The following is a 16,870-nucleotide window of genomic DNA, read 5'->3' as shown; positions in this document are numbered from 1 at the left end:
TGGTTGAGGCGTCTCTGTTTACTTATCTCTCCAGGCTTCCAAAATACGGCTTGGTTTTACTTTAACATATTTCTGAGATATTTTTTGCTCTGCAAAATTAGCTTTTACTTAAAATGGCTTTAAAAGTAATTGATCTTTCATGAAATTCCTAGGGGATACATAAGTGAGCAAGCTAAGATGATAAAAGCTCTGAGGTTCATTGGCAAATGACTTGAGTTCACAAAATAATGGTTGTCTGCTAAAGAATATGGACTTTCATTACATCATCTGTTACAGAAGTTCACTTACTTTATAATTTGATCAGGTACTGCTTTATTTTTGAATCTAGGTTGCTCCTCCAGGACTGGTTGCACTGTAAAACACTGAATATCTGAAACCATTAAAGTTAAGGGCATGTTATTAACTATCAGTGTGAAACACTGTAGGCTGTGGAGGAAATTAAAAAAAGTACAAAAGCAACAACAACAAAAATACAGTAATTTCTTGATTAAAAATACACAGAGATCAAGGTTTCATTTGTGGAGCTTTCTTGGCCAACAATAGAAGAATCTGCTAGTAGTCGCCAGTAAATATATATTAATTTTCATTGCTTAGTGAGCTTGAATTTATCACACCAAATCATCCATTCAATTTAAAAGCCAAAAGCCAGCTTAAAAAATAATATCGACAACATCTGATGCTAACAGTTTCACTGTTTAGGCATGCATAATATCATGATGTTTAGCATTTCATCTTTGAAATCTGTAAGTGAGCAGCCCCTTTACTTCAGATTTCCTTTTTCTGTGAATGTTACTTTTTAATCTGAACACTATCATATTCTTAGATATTTCAGTATATTTGAACCTCATGCCCTCTGGTTAGATTCTGTAGCTTTTTCTTAAGTGCATCTCCTGAGTAAATTTTGCTTTCTATAAATTCTACTGAAGTGTGTGTTCTCAAAAAAAAAATAAATTAGTTGACTCAGGAAAGACTTATCAGAGCTTGCTCTCAAGCATCATGTACTATTTTAGACAAGCCTGTAATGTTCTCTGCTTCAGTCTCAACAGTGTGAAAAGAAAGCAACTTGATACAGCACTCAAGGAAGACATGAATTCAGTATCAGGACACAACAGCTCAGAATATGAGTTAACAGACTCATAGGTTCTTTGCACTTGGCTAATTTGCCATTTGAAGACAATAAAGGTAAACCATGTGTGAATTTGAACCGAATTTCTTCACCCAAAGGGTTGTCAAGTATTGGAACAGTCTGCCCGGGGAAGTGGTTGAGTCGCTCTCCCTGAAGGCATTTTAAAGATGTGTACATGTGGCACTTCAGTACATGATTTAGGGGTAGACTAGGTCTCAGTCTTAGGGTCTCTTTGAACCTAAATGATTCTACGATTCTTTGAATACTGAAAGAGACAGGCTTCTCAGAATCGTTAGAAAAACAGGAGCAAACATCTTAGGAACAAACCACAAGAGACATGCAGGATATATAAGCAAACCAGAAATTGAGCTGCCGCATCAGTAAACTTTCATCCTTGTTAGGAAATGATTGTTCCACACAGATAAAATTGCTAATAACAAGGTTTCTCCCAGTTGCCTTCATTCTGTCATCTCCCACGTGTCCAAGGATACACTGACCAGGAGAGTTTTTCACAGCCTCTCCAGGTGCTGAGGTGGTGTTCATCTTCTCAGCGCTGGGAAACTGACTCATCAGCTGTGCCTGGAAATCCTCTCTCCTCTCATATTCCTTCCCACGATAGATGAATACTTTGTTCTGCAAGGAATAAAGAGCTGAACTCTTGGGCTGCACAATGCTGAGGCAGAAGTTACAGATGCATGTTTGCTAGTACAAAGACACAACGGGGTCTCCATATTTTGAAATAAGTGTTACTGTTTTCTCTGAACACTGATGAACCGTCAAGCAAGACATCTCTTTGACCAGGTGCTGGAATGCAGCCCTGACTCTTCAAAGACAATAGTTTATGTTGAAGGAAGACAAACTGGCATCATCACTGAGAATGCTCCTGTAGAGCACAATAACATCAGAATGAGAGGTAAGAAAACTACTGAAATTCCTTTTCTTCTTGTCTGTCAAATGATTCACTTTCAAATACATTCTGGGTCCAGGTTTCACAGCTTTCTAATACCCTTTGGATTCTTGATTTCTCACATCGTAGCCAAAAAATGAGAAAAGTAATGAAAATAGAGAGTAGATTCGGTGTATGCATCTGTTTAATGAAAACAGTTCAAACTTTTCATATGCATCCTAAGGTATCAACTAGGTGTTTCCATTCAGAGAAGAACTTAAGTTAATGCAAAGCAGTTGGTATGAAATCATCAGCTCAATGCTTATTAGAGGTCAACTGAACTTTAGTCGTTACAAGGAAAACAGGAAACCAAAAGAAGAAACATCAGTATTGCACCGAACAAATCATAGTGTATCCACAGTTCAAATATTATGTATGCTTCTCATCCTACCAGCCATGAAACAGAGAGCAAGGACCAGGACAGAATGGTTGCTGTGGAAGCAATGTTTAAACAAACGCAGACTACAAGAGAACAATTTATCATGAATGGCTGAAGGAAGGTGATTAAAGAAGAACTGTTTCGTCTCTCTGTAAGAACTAGAGAAATGATCACATGACAACAAAAAGGCAAAAAAAATCTCCAACACACAGAGTTGTGTACTGTGAGGCCACTGTATGTTCTGGGGGGCACCAGCTCAAAGAGCAACTGGACAAATTCACTGTAGAACAATCCATGAAGGGCTAGAAAACAAGTGTCTCACCTCCAACCCAGGAAGCTGTTTATCAGGTAAGTAGGGAATACAGATCAGGCTATCGTCACTGCACACTTGCTCTATATTACACTCATCCTTATCCTACTTATGTACTATTTCCCACTGGTAAGGACACAGTGCTGGGCTACAGGTTGCATTGGTCTAAAAAACAAGCTGTTTTGAAATTCGTCATGTATTTCAATTGTAACTAAGAGGCAAGGTAAACCTGAAAGTCTATGACAAAGTCCACTAAAAATACCAAACTTTTGAAGCAATTTTGGATTTAATTTGAACAGAAGTTAGTTAATGACATTCTACTAGCTATCAAAAACCTTTGTGGAGACTCATTTGAGAAACAGGAGCTGCCCACAGCAAATCACATCATATTGCTGCACTTGGCTCCTACATATCACCTTCACTACCCGATACTTCTCCTATTTTCCACCAAAAAAGCAAGAGAAAGAATCAACTCAAATGCATCTGCAAATATTTTTTACACATTGATACAAGTAACAATTCAGATTCTCAGTAGAGTCCTGCATCTAAGCAAAACTAAATTCCTGGCAAATATCCCCAGATACTCACTTATACTGGCAGAGTATGCTCATACTTGTAAAAGCACATGAAAATACATGAAAAAAGTAAGAAGTTCAAAATATTTACCCTTAGAAATGTGGGGAATCCTTGGCCATAATACCCAACAGCAAAATAATCTGGTTTAGGTCTCAGAATTTTCATGATGTTTTCATAGAACTTTGCTTGCTGAATCTGAAAGAGAAAACGGCAGCAATTACTTCTGCCAGGGTTTTTATTTCACGTCTTTTTTAACCTCTATAGCAGAACTAGGTAATATTCTACAGCTATCAGTGGCTATGCAAGAGCTATCAATATTCATTTTAGCTGCAGCAATAATGAGCTGGCATGCCCATGCCCACGACACTGCTGCAGTACATCAAATATTGTTTACATTTATATGCAAATACAACACCTAGCTAAAGGTATATGGCTTCACCTTCACTTATTTAACCTCGGAATCATGCTTACCCTTAATTTACCAGCATGGGAAGAAAAAAACCAAACACCAAAGTCATGCTTGGCACTTTACAGTTGAAAGACCTGACAACTTCCCTGGCATATTTAATTTGGAAAAATTCCGTGCCTCGAATGTTTTTGGAGGTCTGCATGAACTCAAATTTCTTCCTCAGCATCATGCTAAGGACACATACCATGTAAAAGGCTTGGAACAATGTCCTCTGTAAAACAGTAAGTGTCCCTGAGGTTTACTTTTTTTATTTCCCATGTTATACCTATGGCAACGCTGCCACTTAAATGGAATTGGCAAAAATACTGTCTTTATCTTTTATAGTTTATGATAAAAGCTGAACTGAATGGAAGAAAAAGTTTTCTTAATATACAACACTATTCAAGAACATCATGTTTGGATTCCTGTGGTTTCTTTGTGGAAGAGTCGCGGCTATCTACCGAATGAGCCCGAAACATTTGTGAAGAGATCAGTTGAGTGGGGAATGAATCTTCAGTGTGGAAAAAAATGCATGTGGGGGAAGGGGTTCTTCTTAGATTAATTAAATATTAATGAAAACATTTAATCTTCCTTTAAAATCTTTCTTCTAGCCTCTGGACCTGTGATGTTTTACTTGCCCAGTCCCCAAGTAGGATAGAACTCTTTAGCCTTGTCAACATTCAAGTTCCTAAAATTTAAATTTCAGGGGAAAAAACTGCATCTAGGTTTTTTTTCCACCCTAAAGGAGCACAAGGGCCTCAAAAAGCTTTTTATATTTCTTTTGTATGTGACCTTGAAATTGCACTAATTCAAAACATGTTTATCTCATCTACAGAGGTTTCAAAATATCTCAGTAAGCTGATGTCCATGTAACTTTAACAAACTGTTCTTTATGAACCTCTCCCACTGCAATGTCACAGTACAACACAGCAACTCTTTGACAGATGAATTAAAAATCAATAGCAGACAACAAGCTTATGAGCAGCCCTGTCATTTGGCAACTCAAACCCACTAATTTCTGTGACTGAAATAATTTGAAGGTCTGTACATCATCTTACCAGGTTTTGACTTAGAAGTTCATAGTCAAAAACTTCCTTTTCATACTGCTCTGCAAGTTCTTTGCATAAAGATATGGCTTCTTCCCACATCTGCAATGTAACCACATAATCAAAGAGTAAATCCAATACCAACAGACAAGGTTTTAATGCATCACTGTTTAACTATAGTTTTATTGATTTTGCCATCTTTAAATTGCAGTCATTTATTAACTGCCCATTTAGAATGGAAGGCTCAAGGCAATCATAAACTTTAGGAAGGCAGATTAATGCAAAAAATAAAAGTGTTTTATGGTTCATTAAAGGAAGGAATAAGTAAACCTACTTTATTCTTGCAAAAATAAAAAAAACCCTCACAACACCTAACCTTGAAGATACATTAAAAGATTAAATCACTAAGAGGCATAACATCCAGGATATACGCCAAGCACAGGAGCAGCGTATGAGGGCACTGACACCTGCCTCCCTAAAACAAGCATACATAATCGCAGTCAGCCCTACATATGATATTTTTGCTAGTCAGCTAAAAAATTACAAGGCTTAGACTTAAATTACCACTTGCCCAGAGTAGCAGCTTGTTTCTCTCCACACAGCTTAACAGCTACTGCTGAAAAGGACTGTGAGGAATTACAGAGCTGCCCTGGGAAGATGAGGACAGTTTTTCTCAGCTGCTGCAGGCACTTAATGCGTGCAGCACAAGTGGTCTTAGAGCACAAAGAACTCCCTCTCTCGAGAATATTTCTCAAATTCTGTCAAGTCTTGTATTCTGAATGAAGGAGACAAAAGGGGTTTTCTAAGCATAATTCTCTACTGATGTAAGAACACCGGTGGCCACACGCGTTACGGCTGTTTTGGGGTGGTGCCACGTACTCCTGGGCTCGGTAGTTCTGAACCTGTCACCAAACCTCCTCTGATGTATCTGAGGAGAACTCAAACACTAGCTAGATGGGAAATCACTGGGATTTGATTATTTTGATACAGGGGATGGCAACTGCTGCACTGTAGTTATTTCAGATGCCTGAGAAGTTACAAATAGTCCTGCATTTTCCTGCGCAGTGCTGAGGCGCCAAAAACTTTCTACCTTATCAGTTACAGGAGGGACTTTCATGGAGGAGTTACGCCTTCGTTTTGCAGGAAGCATAATGAATTGCCTTCTCCCTTTGTACCTTTGGCTACAGCGGAACGAGACATAACAACTTAAAGGCTTTATTGAGTTAAAGGTTCATTATCCAGCACTGCGGAATTTTCCCCTGCTTTTTCTTGTGCTTTGCTTTATTTCCAAAAATCTCAGCCCTGCCGTCACTGAACTGATGGGCAATTTTATTAACAGATGTTTTAATTTTTTTTTTAAGAAAGCTGAACTAAATCTAGGTACTGCACATCAAATTACTATATTTTAAGTTTAGGATGCAATTCTGGCTTTTCTGAAACAAAAATGTCCATTTCGAACTGTCTGGGGTTTGGAAGATCATGACCAAATGGTTCAGAAATCCAATCTGTGTAGTTTATACTCTTCTCCTAGTAAAGGAAAGTACAATCAACATCTTTTACTATTTTATTACTGCCTGACAGAGATGCTTGTGACCAGCATAAACATTACCCTGCTTTCTTTGTGACCGTGGCTCTTGAAAGAATATGTTCATACAGAACGGATATACTCTGTGAATAAGCCTTCAGGATGCAGTTTTTACTTGACCCACATTTCAAAAAGGATATCCTACACAACCATTTTATACAGAGAGTATCTATTAAATACTACTATACAACGTAACACAGTAAAAAGAGATTTGGTGGGGGTAGAACTCTACAGACCTACCTTGCCTTTGTCAAAGTATTCTATGATCTTCTCATACAAATTCTCTTTCAAGTGTCGGTATGTCTGTGAACACTGGAACTCCGTTGACATGACTTGGGGTGCACACTGTTCATCTGACCACTGAGAAGAAAAACAAATGAAGAAACCATAATTTTGAAGTTCAATATTTCACATGCGCATCCCCACTCCCCCACGCTCTGGTCCCTTGGGCTCTTCCAAGTGTATGTCCCCCAGTCTTTTTTACCTTTCCACAGAGAAACTGGGAAAGGCATTGGGAATGATTTCATTACCTCTTCAAGCAAGTGTTTCATTACATGTGGTAAACAGAACTAGAACATTTTAAAATACTGTGTTCCTTCCCACTCCCCATCCAAAAACTCTGCATAAAAATCTTTGTGAAAAACCTTGTTAGTATCATTTTAGTGTGTCACCTTGGCTGATATTGTTTTGATTTTTTTGTATTAAAATATTTGCATATAATACTATCTTTGTCTATACAGATACACACAACATACCTCATGGTTTTGTATGATCAGAAAAGTCAAAAGTACGTTTAAGCAGAATAGCACTGTGAAAAGTCAAATTTGTATGGTTCAGGACTAAAGAAATTCCATAAGAAATCTAGAATTCTTTGAAGAACATTTAAATTTTGAATTTTCCTTTGAGATGGACATGCATCTTAGTGACCCTTTGTGTTGAGGCCAGTCACAAGGAGAATAAATATTGTAAAATAATAACAATAATAATTACCAGCTACACAAGAAAGCAAGCAGGATTTGGCAGAGTGATATGTATTATTTAAAATGAAAAGTGAGATGTTCCCCTGTGATAGCTGAAAAAGAGTGTTTAATTTTCAGCATTGTTTAGAGTAGTAAGAAATTAGCAAAATAAAAACTAAATAAAAGTTAAATGGCTTCAAAATTTGCACAGAGCATTCTTACTATAAAACTATTTTTCCTAGATATGTAATTTCTTAGATATGTAATTTTACAAATATGTGGCTTTTACTCACCTATTGAAAACACAATTTCCACAACTAATGTTAATTTTGTGTGACCTACTGCAGTATTTTTAACTAGAAACTTGAATACCTCTGTGGAAAATAACTAACATGCAGTAAACCAGAGATCAAGACAGCCACTTTTTCATGTATAAATCTGAAAATTGCAAAAGTGAATTTATCTATTGAGTTTAGAAAATCTAACCTTCAAGAGCCACGTATGGAGCAGAAGGGTATATGCTGCTTCGGTGTAATTCTCACAATCTAAATGAAGATCTCGCAATTTATACAAATATCTGTTAGAGGAAAGAACAAGAATTAGATGAGGTTTTGATGTGGCTGGAATATCAAGTGTCAAAAAAGTTCTAGACAAACTGTGTTATGAAAATTTCCTAGACGTCACGCAGTTACTACCCAAAGTGTCTTTAAGGACGCTTTGATGGGGTGAAAGTTCTCTGCGCTCATTCAGACTTTTCTGTGTTCTCTGTGTGCTGAAACATTTTGCCCAAAAGGAGAAGAAAGAGCTCACCTCCGCCTGCAAACTGCTGGCAGCTCCACCTCTAAAGAGGAAGAACTACCAGAAAAGGTCTACGCCAGACCTCCGAGCCCATTATTTCTGGACTGTACTAAGGACAGCTGCCTTCCTCTGTAGCACTTTCCGATTGCGTGTAAACACTTCCCATGGATGCGGGTGCAACAGATAACACAAGGTAGAGGAGAAAACGGAAAATACCAGCCCAAGTGCCCATACAACTTAGAAGGTGGGAAGGGCAGAAGAGTTGTTCTAAGTCATCTGTTGTCAGAGTCCTCCTCGATCCCTAGGGCGGCACTGCTGCCACCAGCACAACGACTGCCCGTCACGGGAATCAAGCCACATCTTCTCCAGCAGCCTCAAAAAGCCCAGTCTACCCCTTCACACAACAGGAGTTTTGGCACAGGAACTCTGACACCCTCCTGTAGCAATTCAAGGTGTAGCCATTCCCAGTTGTCAACCCAACTGAAAACTGCGTCCCCTCAGCGACACCCGGAGAGGGAGCGGTGTTTCTCCCTGGCCTCTCCAGCTCATCGCTCCAGGTTTAGCTCTGCATTACCTTTGGTGCTCATTTCAGATGAGATTTTTGGGCTTTGCACTGCAGTGGCTGAAGTGCTGGAGGTTCTGCATACTTTGCAGAATGAGAGGAGAGGGTAGAAATCATAAGCTTTTGAACAGCAAGATTTGCTGCAGCTCATATGCAAAGCTCTTGGAGACACTAATAGGCCACGTGATCTGAAAGAATTTGCCAGTACAGCTATAGCTCTTACAGAAAAACGTTTTACAAGTAATTCTGCATTGCATGTAATGTTGCATATTTAAAGAGACTTGGCAGAATTTTGCACAATTCTACAAAACTTCAATGTTTTTTATGTAATCCTAAATGTGAGCTCCACCCTCCGTGAAACCTAAAATGTAGCTGCAGTTTCTTTACTTAAAACACCAGACAATGAACACTGAGTGACTTGATCAATTAGAAGTTGATTCTTGGGGGAAAAAAATGCTGCTGATGAGTACATACAACAGATTCCAAATGGCTGAAGGCTAAGCAAACAATGGAGTGAGCATATAAATGAGGCCAGGGCTACAACGTTACATAAAAGAAATTCAAGAACAATGATAAAACCAAAATTCATAAGTATTACTGTCCTCTCCAACACACATCCAACAGAACGACAGTCGTACCTGATATACATCTCTTCACGGTTAATGTCCTTGTAGAAATTCTAGGGACATAAACATGGAAAGTTATCTTCTGATGTCTTTTATTAAAGCACAAGATAAAAATATGAGGTTTTGCACACTTTCGCAGGTGTATGAGTTGCTAAGGCTTTGCAAAATGTACAACGAGAATTGCCTCCTAAAGAGTTGCAGAAATTTATACCACATTGCAGAGCCATTACTGAGGAACAGAGAGTATGCAAGTGCAATACATATTAACCATGTTCTCTTTGCAACCTTTAAAGTTGATCAAGGTCCCTCTTCAGCTTAGAGGAATTTCCTGGTGGAGGAATCACTGGATTTGACATCCTCATTACAAAACAGCAATAAAAAGACTCCCTGCGCAGACGTTGGCTCTGACAAAAGCCCACTTAGGTTAAGGCTCTCAAAAGGTCAAGGTCTATGAGCAGCAGACTTCCCTATTTATCCACAGAATCAAAGTGGATAAAACATTCAAGCAAACCCAAAGAACTGAATGGATGCTGCTTTTGGGTTAATGCATATATCCCTGCAGACAGACATAAACATCTCTTGCCTGAGAGTTCAAGTCACTACCCAGCACCGTCAACTACTCCTGGCCCAGGAAGATTTGCCTTCATCTTTATTAAATGGATTTCAAATCTATTCCCTATTCCCACACGAGAACTACAAGAGAGAACATACCAGTAAGTTCACGGTGCAGCTCATGCGATTGTCCTTGCTTTCATCATTCATCACAGTCCGGTAATCCAGCAGTTTCCCCAAGAGGCCTTTAACTAGGCTGACAAAACTTTCAACCGAGTTAAAAATGCCGGGATACTGGCACGCACACTCTGTAAGACTGCAAACAAGAAAAAGGTTTTTACAAAACGATGCAAATTAGTGGCCCCAGCTGAAAACTGTTTGGACCTGAAGGCAAATATGGAATTAGGGCTAAAGCAACTGCAGAATAAACTGTAAATTCCCTTTGTGGGTTGCGAATTTAGATATCCAGAAGCCAGATGGGATATGAATCATAAGAATAAATGAAACATTTCCTTTTCCTACCTGAAAATTACTTCAGATTCAAGAGTATGCTCTCAATTTCAGAATGGAGCAACCTGCATCCATGTTATAACAAACTCTAGTCTCTGGAATGCCACACTAATTGAACAAACACTACTCCTTCCTTTCCTCTGGTACCTCACAACAAAATAACAACTGTCACTTTCTCTTTGTACAGTTAAATGTGAATAAAAAGTTCGGACTAACATAAATCACAATTCTGACTCAAGAAAGACATTCACTAACAAGACCTCACCAGAACAATGTCTCCTTGATAAATAAGCAAAACCAAACAAGAATTTTTCTGCAGTTTAGAAAAAAAGGTTCTCTTTTGTTAAAAATACAGAGAAGTGAGTATATGCATCATGATCAGATTCCAATTTATACTGAGAAAATGTTAGCATAACATGCTGAAGTGACTTGTGAGCAGATATTTCACATTATTATCACAGCTTTGTTTTCAAAGCTTGACTGTTTAAACACTATGAAATGATTACCAGCATCTCATTAAGGATTATCTTCTTTGATTAAGAGTTTATTTCTGCTTTTCTGTTGGGATTCTCTCTGACAAGCTGCATTTCTATGTACATGTATATTCACGTGCTTTGCACTGGTAGCTAGAAAGATGCTGGTGTGTCACCAGCCTTTTGGCTACTGCTCAGCAGTGCTGCGCAGCACTGGCCTGACCTAACCACAGGGCTTTTCTGTACCATACGGCACAAAGTAATTACCTGTGTATTTGGGATATTATATGGATAAGGTATCAAAATCACCATGTATTCTCACAGGAAAACAGTAGAAACAAACTTGTAGTTGCAAAGATATCCTTGAAATTATGCTCAGCTTAAGCTGAGCAGTTTCACTTTTTACTCCTCAGAATTATTTAAACGTTCTTCAGAAAATACATGTCCATACTGAATTCAATCGCAAAAAAAACCTAGAACAGGACCTGAAACTACTCAGTCTCAAGCATTCAACTCCAGCAAAGTAAACCCAGCAGCTATTGTTTATTCCTTTGATTGTACAGCTTCAGCACAGAATTATTTTCCTGAGAGGGAGTGTGTACATGTGTCCAAAAGAACATTTACAGAGGCTAACAGATAAAACCAGAACACTTTAATTGCTGTGATCTGACCAGTCAGAAATAATAACTGAAATGTTTAATTCTGGAAACATAGCTTATGACATTAAATATATTGCAAATGCAGCATTAAATACTAAAGGTTCTGAAGAGCTGATGACACAAAAAGCTACCAAAAAAAAAAAAAGATTTGTAAAAAAGAAAGTAAGAAAGTCTCAGACTCATATAGCAGACAGCTATACTATACAGGAAAAACAGGGTTATTTTACATATGGAAGAATCAGAACCGGGACAAGACGCTAACGAAGGAAAGAGTACAGGCACCATTTTAGTGACTGTCATAAATTTTGGCCACAGGTTCAGCTGGAGTGACAGCAAACAAGGCAGACCCGTGGACATTACTTGCCTGTGAAATGAACATGAGTCACCAAGACAGCACATTTATTTCCAATACAGGTTGAAAAACACTGACATAAAACACAGGCTACTGCTACATCTCACCCAGGGCACAGCACATAACTCCAGTCACTAAAGAGAGATGAACTGGAGTAAAACAGAGAGAACTACAAAATGAACAGGAGAGAGGAATACCTGTCTCAGGAGGGAAGATGTAGAAAGTTATCCTGCATAGCTTTAAACAACAATCCAAATAAAAAGGACCCATAAAATTTTAGAAGGTTTTTTTTTTCCTAAAGAGGGAAAATGAAACATCTGAAGAGACGTGTGAGGATCCCACCACTGCCTAATACATCGCACGCACAATCTGCCACAAGTGAAAGCAAAGCTAGTGAGTCTGAGGATAAAACTGAATGGGATTGGCCAAGAAGAGGAGGAGATGCTGTATCGGGCTTAAGGTTCTTAGAAACATAGAAATATTTATTTTAAACTGTAGCACTTTGCAATATTCTCATTCCAGGTTAGTCACTTTATGTAAATTCAGAGAATAATCTTTTGGAGTCCAACACAGATGTCAAGAAGTAGGATATTTTAAAATACCTTCTTATTAGTGTGAAATAAACCCAAGAGAAGTTATAAAGAAAAAAGAGGAAAGCTTAAGAAGTGAGTGGAGTATTTAGCTTTGCTTGAAAGTTGGATAGAGAAATGCAGGTTAGGTATAATTTCTTCAGAATTCAGCTGGAGCTCAAAATACTGAAAAGCAACCACAAAAATTGTTTCAGTGAGCAAATTACAATGTAAACTAGTTCTCCTGACAGAGTATGTTATTTCCACTTCCTTCAAAAACAAGCTGCTAAGATTCTATTTTATTTTTAAATGAGGTTACCAACTTAAGAAGTGGGAACAATAAGATAAAAACACATCCTGAAGGCTTTTATACCCGTGTGCTACTTACATGGACTCAAACAACTGCATGTAGTGTTCATCCCCTCGTCCTCCTTCCACCTCGTGGTCCAACTTTAAAATGATTTCATTTTCAAACTAAAAGACAAATCAAAACACTGAAGAGATATCCAGAAGTCAAACACATTTCAATATACCTGCATAGAGTGTATTTGGGTTACCCCTCACCATCTTCTGAGCAACTTAAAGCATTATGATTTGTATTTCAAAAAAATGCCCTCAAATAGCCGATATTTATGTATCACACTTGTAACAGAAATACAAAAGATGAGTTGGGGTTTTTTTTAGTATTTTTCCTCAATATAAAATGAAAAATACTAGTGACAAATATATACTTTAAAAAAAGTAACCTAAATCAGTTGGAAATTTATTAGTTTCACTGCTTCTAAGTCTCTTCGCTGCTAATTCTCCTTGGTTATTCATTCTTTGACATGTCTTTTTGGCTTGTTATGTGAAAACCTGAGAATTTATAAAAACATTCCAAGATTCATCAGCTTGATTTGCAGTCCACGGTTTTAGGACTGCTGAAAGTCTGGACAAACCCTTTCACCAAGCTTCCACTGCCTTTGGTACGGCCTCTGAAAGGAGTGTGGTAAGTGCATCTCAAGTCTTAGTGCAGCCATAGGCATTCTTTGTTGACAGCCAGCTGATCGTACCATGTTCAGATACGGTATGAGAACACAACTTGATATAGATTTGTAAAGAATCTGCACAGTTAGAAAATTACAAGCTTTTAATGCAAATACTTCTTTAAACATTTCTAATGTGGCTGTCAATGCTCTCTTTATGCAGTCACAACATCTCTCATTCCCCTCACTCCAAGACACCTACTGAAATCTTGGAGTATCACATGAATAAATGACTTGGGTGTGGCAAAATGTATATGCATATGTATAAAAATATATATTCCTATATACTGAATGTTTTGCATTGTTACATAGAGCACGGTGAGGCAGCAGAACAAAAAGACTGCTTGTTTATAGTGACTGTTCTATTGCCCTGCGTCAACTAGAAACACACTAAAAAGGAACGATTTGCTCGTGCTCACATCTGCGGGTGAGAGAAGCATGCAGAAGAGGGCAGATACATTATTTTTTATAGGACTGTCAAATAAGAGGCACCCTTATATTTATTTTAGAAGCCACAATAAATTTTGTGGTTTTAGGAGCACTAACACTGTGATCCAGAACAATTCTCTGTCCTGTTCCTTACAGTTTTTGCTGCTGTTATATCAGCTCTTTCTCTGTAATTAGAACATAAATTAAAGATTGCCAGTGGAACAGTACATACTCTACCAATACTAGAGAATAAAAAGCTATCACCAACATATATATATAAATTTACTCTGGCAGGTCCAGGCTGGTAAAGAAGTTTAAAGGGCTCAGAATTAATTTCCATGTGTATGTAGTATGTGTATTAGTGTAGATGTGTGTACTACTAACACGGGTAACATAAGTATGTGGCAGTTTCAAGACAATATTAAGCAAAATTGGCCAATGTAGTCATTTCCTAGAGCTGAAGTCTGTGGACTTACTGCAGTAAGACAGAACTCTGAATACAGTGCAAGTCAAGCACCAGTTAAAAATCATTCCCCTCTTAAATCCTTCCTAGCACTTATTCAGCAGGTAGAGAATTGATTACTTCTGAGAGGCAATAATTTCACAGATGCTGGATCTGAACTAAAAAACTCCTTCTAAGCATCTTTCCTGCAGTTACTCAACAAGCTGCAAAAAAAGCCAGTTGCTTCAACCAAAATAAATAACAAGGCTGGCAGAAATATAGAATGAAGTTTTAATGTGTCTGTGCCAAAATTAAGCCCTGGAAAGGGCATCTCTCCTCTCATGCAGAGTGTGCCTAACTGTCATTGGCACCAATTTGGCTTTAAACCATCTGCTTACGTATCTAACTGATCCAAGAAATCTCCACATGTATAAATATACCTCAACATCAAACCACAAAATATCTCCATTTTTTCCACTCAGGTCTCTCTGAAGCACCAAATGACAGAAATTTGGTTTTTTTTGATAATGGGACGATCTCATATCCCTCAGAAATCTTCATGGATAACAAATTTTCAAGAAGTGAAAGTAAAAAACACGGATACTTACAGCAATTATAAATCACCCGTGCCAGAGGAGTTTGCTGAGCACACCTATATTAGTAACCTTTTACAGTTGTCAGCTATGAGAATCCAACAGGTTCTCCACGAATACACATCTGTCCTCTAACCCTGCCGACAGCTGTGTGAGCCCAAGAGCACACTGCCAGTCCAACAGCAGTCAGGAAGGAGAACTAACACAAAAGACTTCCCCAGACGGCATCAACTATTGGTGGAACCAAACTAAACCAACTAAACTGAAAATACCAAACACATATTTATTTATTTGAACTAAAATGTAAACACAGATGAGTTAATCTTTCCTAGGTCAAGTTAAATCCTTAATGTAACTTAAATCCATATTTATTTCAATGGTATTTTCAATTACTCTTCAAAGAGCTAATAGCTTTTTTATTTTTTTAGTTTGTTTTTTTTTTTTCTCTGTTTGTTTGTTTGAACTAAGTCTTTTCTAGCTTTTGGCCTCAGATTATCAAACCAAATAGCTCTAGGTTGCTCATTAAGATGTCTTGCTTTGAGGCTTAATGGAATGCACCACCTGATCTTTCAAAGCAAGATGAGTTTTCCGTATTTGGAGGATGGGATTCTTTTCATAGCATGTGTCCAACACATAGGTAACTGACGTCCCTGTATTTCTGAAGGAGAAGGGGATATATTTGAAGAACCAGTTCTGTCCACAGACACTTGAACGTAAGTTAGATAAATTGCCTTTTCACAATTCCTAGCTCTCTGAGCTAATGATAGGCAGAGCCTTGATAGCTAAAATTAGTAGTTATTAATGGCTTTACCCCTACATCTACAATTAAAGCTAAAATTACACGCTTATATAACATTCCTTCTGGCTGAATGGAAGTTCAATGTGCACAGTAAAAGGAAGGATTGCAAAGAAAATGCCTTACTACGCCATACACCCACGTATGGATTCTGTTCCATTAAATATCTACGGATAGTATGGGACTAGTTGATTTCCTAGAAAAGTCCTGGTTGATAAGTAACTTTATAACCTTACCATACGTATACTGGATGCAAAAAAGCAGGACACAGCCTCTTATGCTAGCCCCAACCTAATACATTTCCACCCAAACAAAGAACTCGAGTGTCTCAGCACAGTTTCGCTAGTTAACAAAATCACCCTTCCTGGTAAAGTTTGTGAAATCATGTTGCAGGCACCAGACAAGCTCTAGTTGCAGTACTGGTACAGACTCAATGAGTAAAGATGTGTCTGTGCTTTTCCCCCCTCTCTCATTAGAGAGTATTAGATTAGAAATAAATTATTTAAAGTTAGGCAAAATTAAATTTTAACTGAATGTCAATCTAGGCTCCTGAGTGCCTAAAGGCAGTACTGAAATAAAATATTATCCTTCTCAAAATTTTATATTAAAGCTTTAAGAAAATATCCTAAATGCCAATTTGTATATGAAAATTGTCCACTAGCAAAGCCAGAGTTTATGTGTTTGTGCATCAAATAATTTTCCATTCATATTAATTCTTTGCCCTTTCTAACTAAGATGGTAACAATTTTAAGTAATAAACCTTAATGCGCTTTTCCATTAAAATGTATATTTTTAAAAACTTACCATAGTTCCCCAACTTTAAGACATTTATCTTAAGTACCTCATCCATAAGAAAAGAGAGAATAAAACCAATAATTCTTGACCAGTAAATGACCGCAAGTTCTAAAGCAGAACATCAGAATCCAGTGGGACTCGACTGCTCAATTATGAAATAGTTTTAGTGACATGTGATAAATTTTACTTCTTATTTTTAAGCTGCAATAAAATGAACATCCTTGTTCCTCAGCACTGAAAAACTATCACCCGAAACTTATTTATATCAGCATAAGAAGTGATTTAAGGGTGTATTGGGTTGGCTCAGCCGGATT

The 16,870-nt window shown here is 37.8% G+C and overlaps 1 protein-coding gene across 1 annotated transcript in view; it reads right to left on the bottom strand.

The window, feature by feature from the left end:
* The window catches only part of LOC104269361 (dedicator of cytokinesis protein 2-like), a gene marked incomplete at its 5' end in the record, with an annotated part of 28,408 nt that extends 15,458 nt beyond the window's left edge, over positions 1-12,950 (bottom strand). Inside the window, 9 exons of the mRNA XM_009877973.1 lie at positions 289-370; positions 1,618-1,759; positions 3,428-3,532; positions 4,844-4,933; positions 6,657-6,776; positions 7,862-7,952; positions 9,374-9,414; positions 10,073-10,229; positions 12,865-12,950. Of these exons, the coding sequence (XP_009876275.1) occupies positions 289-370; positions 1,618-1,759; positions 3,428-3,532; positions 4,844-4,933; positions 6,657-6,776; positions 7,862-7,952; positions 9,374-9,414; positions 10,073-10,229; positions 12,865-12,950 (914 nt within the window). The remainder of the gene's footprint in view (positions 1-288; positions 371-1,617; positions 1,760-3,427; positions 3,533-4,843; positions 4,934-6,656; positions 6,777-7,861; positions 7,953-9,373; positions 9,415-10,072; positions 10,230-12,864) is intronic.
* Between the last annotated feature and the right edge of the window lie 3,920 nt (positions 12,951-16,870).

The sequence above is a fragment of the Apaloderma vittatum genome, unplaced genomic scaffold, assembly GCF_000703405.1.
Source record: "Apaloderma vittatum isolate BGI_N311 unplaced genomic scaffold, ASM70340v1 scaffold5161, whole genome shotgun sequence".
Lineage (NCBI taxonomy): Eukaryota > Metazoa > Chordata > Aves > Trogoniformes > Trogonidae > Apaloderma > Apaloderma vittatum.
The sequence above is the reverse complement of the archived record's forward strand: the minus strand, read 5'-3'. Positions and strand labels throughout refer to the sequence as shown.